Below are 15,018 nucleotides of genomic sequence, written 5' to 3' on the forward strand. Positions count from 1 at the left end.
TTATACTAAGTGAAGTAACACAGACTCAGAAAAACAAATGATGTGTGTTCTCCCTCATATGTGGCTCCTAGCACCAAATCCTTTTAAATTACAGGTCCTTTTAATAACTACCATCATCATGACTTCGGCTGAGCCTGATCGCTAAACAGTCACAATTGGGCTTATTGATGGTTGTGCTCATTCATTAAAGGAGTGCCAAGTAGGGTCACTGGACCCTCACCTGAATACCCAGCTACTCTCCCCAGCCAACTAGTCCAGCCTTGGAAGACAAAAGAAAAATTAGGAAGAACTCAATAGAGGGATGCTTTTGGAAGCCCTTATCAAGAAATTCCAATGGACTTTCACATGAACATCTGAAAATTGCCTTGTTCTGACTTTTTTCTAGTTCCCTTTCTAGAACATATAATAATGCTAATTACTCTTGCCTTCCCTTTTCCTTTAGAGCTCCTATTCATGATTCAAGGACTTTCCTTTCCCCTTAGAGATAAGAGTTATGAAATCTGGGACTCTTTTAGATAGACCCAGTGAAGGGGTATTCCAATTGCCTTACCCTGCGTCCCTGTTCAGCATGGAGAAGCCAAAGCAGTCTGTGTCCCGATTCCCTACTGGCAATTTGGGTAACCTCTTCAGAGGATGGTGTGATAAGAATAGGAGGTAGGAATTGGCCAGGCAGTTAGGGTAAAAAGACCCCAAAGAAAATTAGCCAGTTTCTTGGCTAAAAGTCAAAATGTCCTTGCGCCTCTTAGCAACATTCTCTGTTCCAAAGGCCAAAAATGTCAAAAGTATTTGGGAGCTTGTAAGTAATCCTTAAAAGATTTTAGGGTTACCACTTCAGAGGGGGGAATGTTAAGAGTAGCCAAAAGCCCCATAAAAATAAATAAATCAAAGAAGAAGTACATGAAGTTATCAGAAAAGTGATGGGGAGATATGGGAGGAGTTAGATGGGAGGGAGTGGGCATGGATTTGATGAAAACACCTTAAATGCATGTATGAAATTCTCAATAAATTATTTTTAAAAAAAGAATGCATTTTTATTGCTCATATCTATAAAAGAATGTTACATTTTATGGAATGAAGAATAGAAAGAGAATGTAGTTCATGTGGTAGAGCGTTTGCCTGGCATGCATGAAGCTCTGGATTCAATCCCCAGGACCACACAAACCCAAAATGAGAGTGCATTATTAATAAGCCAGCACTTGGGAGGGAGAGGCAGGAAGACCTGAAGTTCAAATTCATCCTTGGCTACACAGTGAGTCAGAAGCCAGTCTGGGCTACATAAGATCTTTTCTCAAAAAATAAAAAGAAAACGTTCTAAAATTTATAATAAAAATGTAACGCTTCCTGATTGCAGCAACTCCTGTTGCTTTCCTTCATTGTATTTCCTCCCACAAGTAACAGCCAGTATCTGCTTTGTTCCACTCTTTGCTGATTCAATCACTAACATAGCCTATCTTATGGCCCTCTAAGTCATCTTCAACCACAAAATACAAACAAAACAATGCTAATGTTCTGTTAAGTAGCATTATTATCCTATCTAATTCTCTCATCAATCTTAGGAATTATTCCTATCTTGCAGCAGAATAAAAGACAGAAGTAATCTTGCTGAAATTCACAAGCCTGCTTGCCTTGGAGGACACGCTGCACACAGCACAGGAAGCAAACAGCAGAAGTCTTCCTAGTGTTAGTGTAGGTGGGTAAAACTCGGGAAGGGCAGAGTGGCTGGAAAGCAGAAGAAGGAACTCTAGAAGTAACAGAACCACAGAAAGAATGAGCACCTGAATCTGAGAGCTCTGCCCAAATGCTTGTGAGACCACCAGAGCTGGACCGTTACGGAACTCCTGTGAGACAGACTTTTTGAAAAAGCAGCAAAGTTGAAAAACTAGAAGCTAAAAAAGCTGGATCTTTCCTGTGGCATATCACATGGAAGATGAGTTTAGAGTTGGAGTCTAGACAAGCTAATTGGCTACCACTATAAGAAAAGCCACGTGTATCAAAGAATAAAGCAGTTTCTAAGAAAAATAAGACATTCCAAAGTTACTAGTACATATTATCCACACATACATTTTAAATTTTTAAAAAATCACTAAGACAAAAATTAGGAAAGTATGATTCTAGTGGTTCAAGGAGGTAGTCAGCAGGAACTGACACCAAGTGGGTCTCAGTTTTCTCATTTGACAAAGACTTTAAATATGATAGTTACAGATATTTATATTAATATATTACAGCCATTATAAATATGCACAAATAATTAAAGAAATAAATAGGAAATCTCAATAGAGAAATGTAAACTGAAGAAACCAAATGAAATCTAGATCGAAAGGTACAATAACCAAAACTTGTTAGCCTGGTTCAACAGCAGAGCTGACATGGTAGACTACATTAGAGATGGACAGGAAGCTAGAGCAATAGATATGGTCCAATAAAAACACAAAGAACAAAGGCTTGGGGCAAGGAAGAGAACCATAAATTATGTGACCACAAAGACAAGGATAATATCAAGCAGTCCAAGAATTACACAAAATGTAAATGTACTGAGCTCTAAAAGACAGAGATTGCAAGACTGAAATGAAAAAGCAAGCCTCTTCCAAATGCTTTCCAATTTTAATGACAAGACTAATTAAAAGTAAAGGGCTGGGGAGGGGGAGTACTTTGCTGGCGTGGCTATATTAAAATCAGACAAAACAGATTTAGAGACGAATACTAATAGTCAAAGATCATTATAATGAATGATAAACTAGGCAGGAAAATTAACAATCAGAGCCCCTAAGTCTATGAAGCAAAAACTGACAGACCAGAAAGAAAAAAAGACAAGGTAGTGACCATAGTTGGAAACTTTAATGCTTTTCTCAGTAAAAGAACAAGTAGAAAGAAAAATCAGGAAGAATATAGTAGGCTTGAATCCTATTATCTGACCTATTATTTACAGAATATTCCATCCAAGAACGGAATGTATGTTCTTTTAAGGCATACATGGAACATTCATCAAAATAGATCACATGCAGTGAATAAAACAAGTATAAATAAATTTAAGACAGAAATAAAAGTTGTGTTCTCTGAAACCAAAGACCTATGCATTTTCATTGCGTCTGAAAGTAGTGATAAGAAGTTATATTTAATGATAAATCCACATACCCTCCCTGTAGGGTATGTACGCACAGAGACCCAAGAGACAACAAGGCAAGGGTTTTAACAAAGAAAATCATCTCTGGTACTTCAGGAGATGGGATACAATTTTAGCTCTTCTACATTCATGTGCCGGAGCCGAGAGCATCGCTGAAGCCAGAGACTTCAAGTTACTTGTGCTTCTGAAATACACAATCTAGAGCTCAAGATTTTTTTATTATTATTAAAATTTATGTGTATGTGTGTGTCTCTAAGTGCATAGGCAGCAGGTGCCCATAAAGCCCAGAAGAGGACATCAGATCCCTGGGGCTGGAGTTACAGGTAGTTGTGAGTTGCCCAAGGGAGTGCTGGGAACTGAAATCTGATCCTCTGGAAGAGCAGCAAGAGCTCCTAACCATGGAGCCATCTCTCCAGCCCAACTTCTGGTTTCTTATCAGACTGTTGTATTTTACACTCTGACTTCTACATATCTACAATATGACTTCTAGAAGTAGGAAAAATTCTGGTTCTAGAATCAAATGGGTGTGTAAGACATTAAGGTACAAAGAATAGAAAATGCAGCAGTTTACCTGAACTTGCCTATCTCTATCTACAAAAAACACTGATGCCTCCAAGGCCTTTGAATCCATAGATTAATAAGAAGCAGATAAATATGCATGCATGTGCACAGAGGGGCATTTGTTGTGGTAAAATATCCAGAAAAAAAGTTTGGACATGCCATGATGAAAAGATAACATCTTAAGCAAGAACTGACAAACTGCTCCCAAAGTGGTCCTGCGGCCCATAAATGAGGTCTTTTTGCACATGGTCATGTTTCTTTATTCATATTATCTACACGGAGTTGATACTATAAAAGAGAGCTGAAAGTTGTATTAAAGACAATATGGACAGCAAAGCCTAAAATAGGACTCTTTTCTTTTTTTTTTGGTCTTTTTGAGACAGGGTCTCCCTGTAGCCACAGCTGGCCTGAATTTGCTATGGAGACCAGGCCTGCCTCTGCCTCCAGAGTGCTGGGATTAAAGGCATGTGCCACCATGCCTGGCTTACTCTTTGTCCCTGTACAGAAAAAGCTTGGCAACCTATGATCTAGAGCAGAAACAGATTGCTCAAATACATACTAGAAAATACTGATAATCATTTCTACCATTTATTTAAAAATTACTAAAATAAGGCCAGGCATGGTGGCGCATACCTTTAATCCCAGCACTTGGGAGGCAGAGGCAGGTGGATCTTGGTGAGTTCCAGGCCAGCCTGATCTACATAGTAAGTTCCAGGCCAGCTGGGACTACAGGAAGACCCTGTCTCAAAAAGACCTACCCCCCAAAAACAACTACTAAAATAAAAACAAAAACCCATAGCTGCTATATTAAAATGTTTATGTTTAACATATTTTATTTCTTCATATTTATTTATTTTTTTGGTCTTTTTGAGACAGGGTCTCCCTGTAGCCCCATTTTATGTATTATGAGTGCATTGCCTCTATGTGTGTAAGTGCACCCCCTGTCATCCAGTCCCTGCAGAGATCAGAAGAGGGTAACAGATCCCTTGGAACTGGAGCTACAGACAGTTGTTAGCCACCATGTGGATGCTGAGAATTGAAACCGGGTCCTCTGCAAAAGCAGCCAGTACTCTTCTGAGTCATCTCTCCAGTCCCATAAATGTTTATGTTTAAAACAAATTAAGGTATGATTTGAAAAGGCCCACACTTGAGGAAATGCCACTTCTCACCTGGTATTTTGGTGCATTGTTGCACTGTGGAAAGCTGCCGTTGACTTCCCCATTATGTAGTAGATTATTGTCCACCAGATTCCAGCCCCAGCTCTGGTCATCACTTCCCAGCAAGGCCACATAACCTTGGCACTGCATGGGGGCCCGTTTAGTGGCAATTCCTATCACTGCCACAGTACCTAGAGGGCCCTCCCACCATACTTCCCACGCATGGCGGCCCTCACTGAAACCAATCTTGGTCCTTGCACCATCAGTGCTCTGAGCAATGGGGTTCCGATGTAATGTAAAGCCATTCTTCTTAATATAGACATTCCTGGAGCAGTCATTAGTGCTGAAGGCATGTTGGAAAGCACGTACCTAAAAAGCATGAGAAACAACAGACCAAAAGAAATCAAATGTTATTTTTCTTAAATTTTAAAAAGTACTACCCCCCCTAAAACAAATAAACAAAAATTATTAATCCAGATGTGGCTGCTCACACCTGTAATCTCAGCCCTCCAGGTGGCTGGAGCAGAAGGATTGAGACATAGCAAAATTCTGTTTCTCTTACCTGCCTCCAAAAAGATATTTTTATATGTTTACAAATATTATGTATTTTAAGAATATTTAAGTGTGTGTGTGTGTGTGTGTGTGTGTGTGTGTGTGTGTGTGTATTGCCTGCATGCATGTTAAGTGCACCCATGTGCAATGCCCACAGAGGTTAGAAGAGGGTGTTAGATCCCCTGGAACTGTAGTTACTGACAGTTGTTTCCTACCATGTAGGTTCTAGGAATCGAACCCAGGTCTTCTGCAAGAGCAGCCAGTGCCCTTAGCTGCTGAGCCATCTCTCCAGTCCCACTATGTATTTTAAAATAAGTGTTTCCAAATAAAGCTTAAAGTTTCTAGATGGGAAATTTAGAAACATTAAATATTCTATCACATTAAAAATAACTACCAGGACTGGAGAGATGGCTCAGCGGTTAAGAACACTGGCTGTTCTTGCAGAAGACCCGGGTTTGAATCCCAGTACCTACATGGCAGCTAACAAATGTCCGTAACTCCAGTTCCTGGGGATCCGATAGCCTCTTCTGTCCTCTGTGGGCATTGCACTACACGGGTGCACTTACCTACATGCAGGCGCAATACATGCATACACATAAAATAAAAATAATAGTTTTAAAAATAACTACCAATAGCCAGGCGTGGTGGCACATGCCTTTAATGCCAGCACTCGGGAGGCAGAGGCAGGCGATCTCTGTGAGTTCAAGGCCAGCCTGGTCTACATAGTGAGTTCCAGGACAGCTAGGGCAACAGAGAGACCCTGTCTCAAAAAGACAATAAAAAAACCCAAAAAATAAAACTACCAACTGGCTGGATACAGTAGTCTAGGTGGTGCATGCCATTAATCCCAGCACTCAGGAGGCAGAAGCAGGCAGACTAGTTCAAGGTCAGACTGGTCATTTATAATGAGTTCCAGTCCAGACAGAGGTATATACTGAAACTCTCTGAAAACAAAAACCAAACTGAAAAACTACCAACTAGACCTAGGCACAGAACACATGCCTGCAGTCCTAGCCACTTCAAAGGCTGAGGTGGGAGGATCTCTTGAACCAGAAGTTTAAGATGAGCAAGGAAAACACACAAAAGGCTGTTGAGGGACTGGAGAGATGGCTCAGAGGTTAAGAGTACTGGCTGTTCTTCTAGAGGACCTGGGCTCCATTCCCAACACCCACATCGCGGGTCTATAACGCCACAATGGTCTATAACTCCAGTTTCAGGGAATCCAACACCATCTACTGGCCACTTTGGGGACTGCATGGCACAGGTGCACTAACATAGATGCAGGCAAATCATTCATACACAAAAATAAAAAGTAAATAATTTTTTTTTTAAAAGATTGTCAAGGGGTGGAAGAGATGGCTCAGCAGTTAAGAACACTGGCTGTTCTTGCAGAAGACCTGGATTCAAATACCAGTACCCACATGGCAGCTAACAACTATCCATAATTCTAATTCCAAAGGATCCAACACCCTCTTCTGACCTCCACAGGCACTGCACGACACAGGTGTACTTATGTATGCAGGCTTTACATGTATGCACATAAAAAAATAAAAATAATAAATAAAATATATATTTTTTTAAAAAGACTGTCAAAAGGGGTGGGGGCAATGCAAATGTCCTAGCACTGACCAAATCTCAAACTGTAGCATAATTTCTACAAGCACATTTCTCAGAACATCAAAATGTATACATAACTTTCCTTGTATTTTAGCTATTACTGAAATACTTATGCATGAAATGATATATAGTAATTGCTCTGAAATAGTCAGAGGCAGAGTGGGATAAACATGAAACTAGATTTGTCATGAGTCATGGTAATCCCTGGTAGTAGGTTTAAGAAAATCAAACTATTTTCTTCACTTTTACTTATATCTGGTTGAGAAGCAGCTTCTATCACAGCAGCTTGGGAGACAAAGGCAGAAGGATCAGAAGTCCAAGGTCATCTTTAGCTACATATCAATTTTGAGGCTAGCCTGAGCTATATGAGATCTGTTTCAAAAACACAAAATAATTATATTTTGAGCACTGAGGGTACAGATCATTAGAATACTTGTCAAGAATATCAAAGTATTGGGTTCTATCCCTAGCACAGCAAACACACACAGACACACAGACACACACACACACACACACACATACATGCATATTAAATAAAATAAAGACCTCAATCATAGCAGCCCTAAAGTTTATGAAAGATTTTAGTGACCACAAACTACCTTAGGTCCTTAGTTTATTTGCTAGGTATTACTCATACACTGAGACACCACTACACTTACTGTTTCAAGTCATATAATTCCCTAGAGCACACATAAATGCAACCAGGAAGGGTATATAAGGAGCAGCTACCAATTGGATAGGTTAGCTGACCCTTCATTAAGTAATGAGAAATGGCTCAGTGGTTAAGAGCATTTGCTGTTCCTGCAGAAGACCTGAGTTCAGTTCCCCACACCCACATGGTAGCTCACAACTGCCTGTAATACCAGTTCCAGGGGTTCCAATGCCCTTTTCTGACATCTGCTGGCTCCTGAAGCTATGTGGTACACATACATACATTCATGTACATGTACACATAAAATAAAAATATTAAAACTCCTAATATGGGGGCTGGAGAGATGGCTCAGTGGTTAAAAGCACTGGCTGCTCTTATAGAGAACCCAGGTTCGAATCTCAGCACCCACATGGCAGCTAACAACCGTCCATAACTCCAGTTCCAGGGGAATCCGAGACCCTCTTCTTACCTCTGCAGGCACTATACTCAAATGTATACAGGAAATACACTTATATACATAAAAATAATAAGCTAAAAAAAAAAAAAAACTTCCTGGGGCTAGAGAGATAACTCAGTGGTTAAAAGCACTGGCTACTCTTGCAGAGGGCCTGGGTTCAATTCCCAGCACCCACATGGTGGCTAACAACCATCTGTAACTCCAGTTCCAGGGGATCCAACACCCTCTTCTGGTCTCCGTGGGCATTGCCTGACATAGATGAACTTACATACATGAAGGCAATACAACTAATACACATAAAATACAAATAATAATTTAAAAAAAAAAACTCCTAACATAAAGATCATATAAAAATAGCTCCTTGCCAGGCATGGTAATGTATGCCTTTAAATCCCAGAACTCTTGAGGCAGAGGCAAATGGATCTCTGTGAGTTCAAGTCCAGTCTGGTCTAAGTAGTCAGTTCCAGGCCAGCTGGGGCTAGAGAGACCTTGTCTAAAAAGCACGCCCCCTGCCCAAATGCAGTCAATCAAAGCCAGGCATGGTAGTGCATGCCTTTAGTCCCAGCACTTGGGAGGCAGAGGCAGGTGGATCTCTGTGAGTTCAAGGTCAGCCTGGTCTACAAAGCGAGTTCCAGGTCAGCCAGGCCTACAGGGAGATCCTGTCTCAAAAATATCAAACAAACAAACCAAAAAGCCCAAAAAACATGCATTCAAAACATGCATTCAATATTAGTAGATATATTTTTGTGATTGTTTAGTGAGTCTTCTTTTTCTTAGTAATGGTCTCTGAGCATAAGAGAAGGAGAGCCAGGTGTGGTGGCACAAGCCTTTAATCCCAGCACTCAGGAGGCAGAGTCAGGTGGACCTCTGTGAGTTCAAGGCCAGTCTGGTCTACATAGTGAGTTCCAGGACAGCTGGGGCTACAGGGAAACCCTGTCTCAAAAAGACCAAAAAAAAATTAAATTAAATTAAAATTTTAAAAACCTCCTAACATAAAGACCATATAAAAATAGCTCCTTGCCAGGCATGGTGATATATGCCTTTAATCCCAGCACTCTGGAGGCAGAGGCAGGTGGATCTCTGTGAATTCAAGGCCAGCCTGGTCTACATAGTGAGTTTCAGGCCAGCTTGGGCAACAGGGAGACCCTGTCTCAAAAAGGAAAAAAAAAACAAAAAAACAAAATAGCTTCTCTGCAAACATGACAAATTTTAATGTTTTAACAATATGAAACTTATGGCTTCTACTTTAATTTAAAACTCCCTTCTTCAGCAGGGAGTGGTGGCACACATCTTTAATTCCAGCACTTGGGAGGCAGAGGGAGGTAGATCTTTGTGAGATTGAAGCCAGCCTGGTTTCTGTATTGAGTTCTAGGCAGGCTGGAGCTACTACAGAGACCATGTCTCAGAAAAAAAAAAAAAAAAAAAAAAAAAGTCTTCTTGGGGGTTGGAGAGATGGCTCATTGGTTAATTATATGATTTGGAAAAAAACACTTGCTGTTCTTGCAGGAGACCCAGTTCAGTTCCCAGCACCCACACAGTTGCTCACAACTATCTGTAACTCCAGTTCCAGGGGATCCCACACCCTCTTCTGGCCTCTGCAAGCAACAGGTACACCTACATATAGGCAGTCAAGCATTCATACACATAAAACTTAAAAAATTATTTTTTGTGCCGGGTGTGGTGGTGCATGCCTTTGATCCCAGCACTCAGGAGGCAGAGGCAGGCTCTTTGAGTTCGAGGCCAGCCTGGTTTACACTGAGTTCCAGGTAAGCTGGGGTTACAGGGGAAACCCTGTCTCAAAAAGACCAAAAAAACAAATTATTTCTTTATTCAAACCTTAACCCTGAATTCTTCTAAAGGCAAAAGGTCTATTACTTTAATTAATCTGAAAAATCAATTCCAGCATCCCAGTCAACAATAGGAAGGATCCTAAAGGTTATCTAGTCCAACTCAGGGGTGCAGCTATAGACTTAAAGGTTAGCAGCTAGTTAGAGCAGGAGCTGCAGGGAGAGCCAGGGATCCAGCCAGGCCATGTGCTCCTCCACCGGTAGGCACCATTTCACTGTTGCACTGCAGAGCACAGAGCCAATTGTTTGTTTCAGGTATCCCATGTTTTCACAAGGAGGCTGGACAAATTAAATATTCCTGAATTTTTTTCTTACTTGCTCCTATCTATCTATATTTAAAAATTATTACTTTTGGCTGGGCACGGTGGCTCATGCCTTTAATCCCAGCACTCAGGAGGCAAAGGCAGGTGGATCTCTGTGAGTTCAAGGCAGCTTTGTCTACATAGTGAGTTCCAGGATGGCTGGGGCTACAGGGAGACTCTATCTCAAACAAAGACCAAAAAAAAAAAAAAATGTTATTTTATTTTATGAGTATATTGCCTGTATGTGCACCCATGTTATGCAATGCCCACAGAGGTAAGAAGAGGGCACTGGATTCCCTGGAACTGGAGGCACAGATGGTTGTTAGCTGCCATGTGGGTGCTAGGAACTGAACCCAGGTCCTCTGCAAGAGTAGTCGGTGCTTTTAACCACTGAGCCATCTCTCTAGCCCCCAATTATTTGTATTAATTTTTAAAATTGTTTAATGTTATTTTTTTTTATGTGTATGTGAATGTGTTGTGTGTGGATGTGTGCACATGAGTGCAGTGCCCTCAGAGGCCAGAAGAAGGCAAGAGACACCCTGAAATGAAATATAGGGAAGTAATGAGTTGTCTAAATGAGTGTTGAGAACCAAACTCTGGTCTTCTGGGAGAGCAGTACACACTCATAACCACTAGACCATCTCTCTAGCTCTAGCCCTCAATGTATACTGGGTTTTTTTGCTTTGTTTTATTTTGGATTTTTTTTTTTTTTTTTTTTTTTTTTTTTTTTTTTTTTACCCTGAAATGAAATATAGGGAAGTAATGAGTTGTCTAAATGAGTGTTGAGAACCAAACTCTGGTCTTCTGGGAGAGCAGTACACACTCATAACCACTAGACCATCTCTCTAGCTCTAGCCCTCAATGTATACTGGGTTTTTTTGCTTTGTTTTATTTTGGATTTTTTTTTTTTTTTTTTTTTTTTTTTTTTTTTTTTTTACAGAGCCTTATTTGTCCAGCAAATTTAAGGCATGTGCCACCACGTCTAGCTATCTTTTTTTGTTTTGGCTTTTTTTAAAAAAATATTTTTTTATTATTTTTATTTTATGTGTATGAGTGTATTGCTTGCATGTATATGGGTGCACCCATGTCGTGCAATGCTGTGGAGGTCAGAGGAGGGCGTCGGATTCCCCTGGAACTGGAGTTAAGGATAGTTCATAGCCACCATGTGGGTGCTGGGAATCGAACCCAGATCATCTGCAAGAGCAGTCAGTGCTCCTAACTGCTGAGCCATCCCTCCCGCCCCCTTTTATTTTTGTTTTTTTTTTTTTTTTTTTTTGAGACAGGGTCTTCCCATAGCCCCAGATGGCCTGGAACTCACTATGTAGACCAGGCTAGCTTTGATCTCACAGAAATTTGACTGCCTCTGCCTCTCAAGTGCTGAAATTAAAGGTGTGTGCCACCATGTCAGGCTCAATATGTGCTTTTAACCACCTAAAGAATTAGAGCTTCAGGGCTGGAGAGATGGCTCAGCAGTTAAGTGCACTGACTGCTCTTGCCGAGGACCTGGGTTCGAGTCCCAGCACCCATATAGCAGCAATGAACCGTCCTTAACTCCAGTTTCAGGGGAATCCGATGCCCTCTTCTGACCTCCATGGCATTGCATGACGTGGGTACACTCACATGCATGCAGGCAATACACTCACACACATAAAATTAAAAAAAAATAAAGTATATATAATTTTTTTAAAAAAGGAATCAGACCTTCAGAGTAAATGAGGGAGTACAGGGCACGGTGATGCACACCCTTAATCCCAGCACTCAAAGAGGCAGAGGAAGGCATGAACAGAAGCTAGAATGGTCTATGTAGGAAGTTCCATGCCAGCTGGGGGCTACAGGGAAACAGCTCAAAAAAAAAAAAGAGCAAATGAGAAAAATATTCCCAAATCAATTAAGAGAATAACACAAAGACATGATCAACGTTAAAGTACTATTTCCTTATAGCCTATTCCCCAGTTATAAATTACAGTTGCTCTTCTCCTTTATGGTGATGCTACTGACAACCTCTAGCTCAAACTCCTATCACAGCTTCCAATTTTGCTGAACTGATTCTCTAGTACTTTTTTAGTGACCACCTTTCCTCTATCCTTTCAAAGTCTACAAACTCAGTCCTTAACCTTGAATTCTTTCCAGAATTGTTTTACTAAAACAGCATCTTTATTGAGCTTCATGCCAGTTTAATGACCTTTAATAGCTCCAAGCTTAGAACCACATCAACTTCTTCTGCCTGGCTTTTAGAGCCCCCTAGATCAGCTTCTGCATTTCCTTTCCCACCTTCCTCCTATGTGTATCATAGCTCTTCTTCCCACACATTCCCTACCACCACCTCCAGGAAGCTATTCTTAACCAGGGCCACCCAATCCCCTTCATGCGACTCTCACAAATTCCTACCTACCATTGTCTGTACCATACAACACTTTATTATATCAACCTTATTTTCTAATGTATCTCTAACCACTTGATTCTAGTAAAAAAAAAATTGCAAATAATATCATCATCATCATCATCATCATCATCATCATCATCATCATCTCAGCTGGAGAGATGGTTCAGTGTACAAGCATTGGCTGTTCTTGCAGAGGACCAGAGTCTGGTCCCAGCACCAAGTATTCATAACTCCAGTTCCAGGGGATCTAATGCCCTCTCCTGACCTCCACGGGCATTTCATGCATGTGATACATTTACATACATGTAGGCAAAACGCTCATAAAATAAGACATAAATTTAAAAAATTTAATCCAATCTAATCTAAACTGATCAATGCTCTAGAGGAAATAGGAAGGACAGAAGAGCATGCTAAGGAACACCATGGGAAGGAAGTCAGAGGAACCCAGGGTGACAACAAGCAAGTGGCAGGGAAGGGAGGAGAGACGAGATGGAGCTAATCTGAAGGCTAAGGTAACCTTACTATATTTAGTCATGGCCTTACCAGGTGGATCTCTGTGAGTTCAAGGCCAGCCTGGTCTACAGAGTGAGTTCCAAGACAGCTGGGGCTACAGGGAGACCCTGTCTCAAAAAAGACAAAAAAAAAAAAAAAAAAAAAAAAAAGACATGGCATGGCCTTATATAGATGTTGATTAAATAAAGTAGAATTTAAAATATAACTTCACATTTATGAGACAATTAGAAATTAGAACATTGCAATGTACAATGAGATTACTGTCAGTGTGTTTTGGGAGGTAATACTAGCCATTATCATGATATATAAAGCGTTCTTGGGTTGTTTTTTTTTTTTTTTTTGGTCTTCTTGAGACAAGATCTCCTTATAGCACCAGCTGGCCTGGCACCTGCTACCCAGACCAGGTTGGCCTTGATCTCACAGAAATCTGCCTGTCTCCCAAGTGCTGGGACTAAAGGCATGCGTCACCATGCCCAGTTCCAAGTGTTCCTGTTTTTAAAAATAGATACTGAAAATTTCAAAAGATGGGAAAAATATCCAATAAATAAATTTTAAAAATTCATGGGGCTGGAGAGATGACTCAGCAGTTAAGAACACTGACTGTTCTTGCAGGAGACCTGGGTTCGAATCCCAGCACCCACATGGCAGCTAACAACTGTCCATAACTCCAGTTCCAGGGAATCCAACAGCTTCTTCTGTCCTCCGCAGGCATTGCACGACATGGGTGCACTTACTTACATGCAGGCATAACATGCATACACACACACAAAAAATTTTTTTTTAATTCATAATTTCCATCTCAGACTCTGAACAACCTAGATCTTGTATCTTAGCAAACAGCATTAAGACCTAGGTGAGTGCTTTTGAGCTCTGGTTTTGCCCTCAGCTCACTAGCCTACTCTCATTCTCTGCCCACCGATGTGGATCTGTTCTCTATGACAGCTGTCTCAGCTACGCCCTTCTCTAATTGTCCTCTTCATAGTATGACCTGGTCTTTTTTTTAAGGATTTATTTTTATTATTTTCAGTTATGTGAATGTGTAAGAGTATGTGCAGGTGTGGGGTGTTCAAACCAACAACCCCCACACAGTGATGATTGGGGATGAGTAAGCACACTGTTCGCCAGCCCATGCCACCCCCAGTACTGGGAACACTCAGGCGCAATGGGGAGCCTAGTCAAGTAGGGACTCATTTCTTGCAGATGTTACAGAGCTTATAAAGGCATCTGGAAACCCCCTCCCCCCTGAAGGTATATCTTAAGGATGATCATGTGCTGATCGTCCACTCCTCAGCAGTGCGGAAGTATCCTTCAGACTTTTAAAACAAGTCAGCTGTGCCCCAGTAACTTCCTCTTGGACCTCTGCAAGGTGGGGCCTTTAGGTCCCCACAAAAAGCTTCTTCACAGCAAAGGAAATTAATAAGCAAACTGAGGAGCCATCCTTCAGAATGGGAGAACATCTTCGCAAACATACAGCTAATTGATAAATGGGTAAATGTATTTAACAGAAAATTTTCAAAAGAAAAATAGTACAAGTAGCAAATAAATAGGTAAAAAATTTCAATATCCTTTTCCATCAGGGAAATGCACACTAAAGCTGCTTTGAGGTTCTGTTTCACCCCAGTAAAGATGACTGTCATCAAGAAACACATGACAACAAATGCTGGTGAGGATGAGGGGAAAGTGGAAAAATTAAAAAACCTAGAGATAGAGCTCCATATAAACAGCTATACAACTGGAAATATATCCAAAGAAATCCAAGATGGCATACCAGAAAGACACTCATATTCATGTTTATTGCTGCACTAGTTACAAAAGTCAAGAGAAGGGAAAAGGGATTCTCATGAAGGAGAAGGGAT

The 15,018-nt window shown here is 40.8% G+C and overlaps 1 protein-coding gene across 1 annotated transcript in view; it reads right to left on the reverse strand.

Moving 5' to 3' along the window:
* Fbxo45 (F-box protein 45) overlaps positions 1-15,018 on the reverse strand; it is a 28,403-nt gene that overhangs the window by 6,654 nt on the left and 6,731 nt on the right. Inside the window, exon 2 of the mRNA XM_008838518.2 lies at positions 4,852-5,208. Within this exon, the coding sequence (XP_008836740.1) occupies positions 4,852-5,208 (357 nt within the window). The remainder of the gene's footprint in view (positions 1-4,851; positions 5,209-15,018) is intronic.

This window comes from Nannospalax galili, unplaced genomic scaffold, assembly GCF_000622305.1.
Source record: "Nannospalax galili isolate Female #2095 unplaced genomic scaffold, S.galili_v1.0 scaffold598, whole genome shotgun sequence".
In the NCBI taxonomy this organism is placed as follows: domain Eukaryota; kingdom Metazoa; phylum Chordata; class Mammalia; order Rodentia; family Spalacidae; genus Nannospalax; species Nannospalax galili.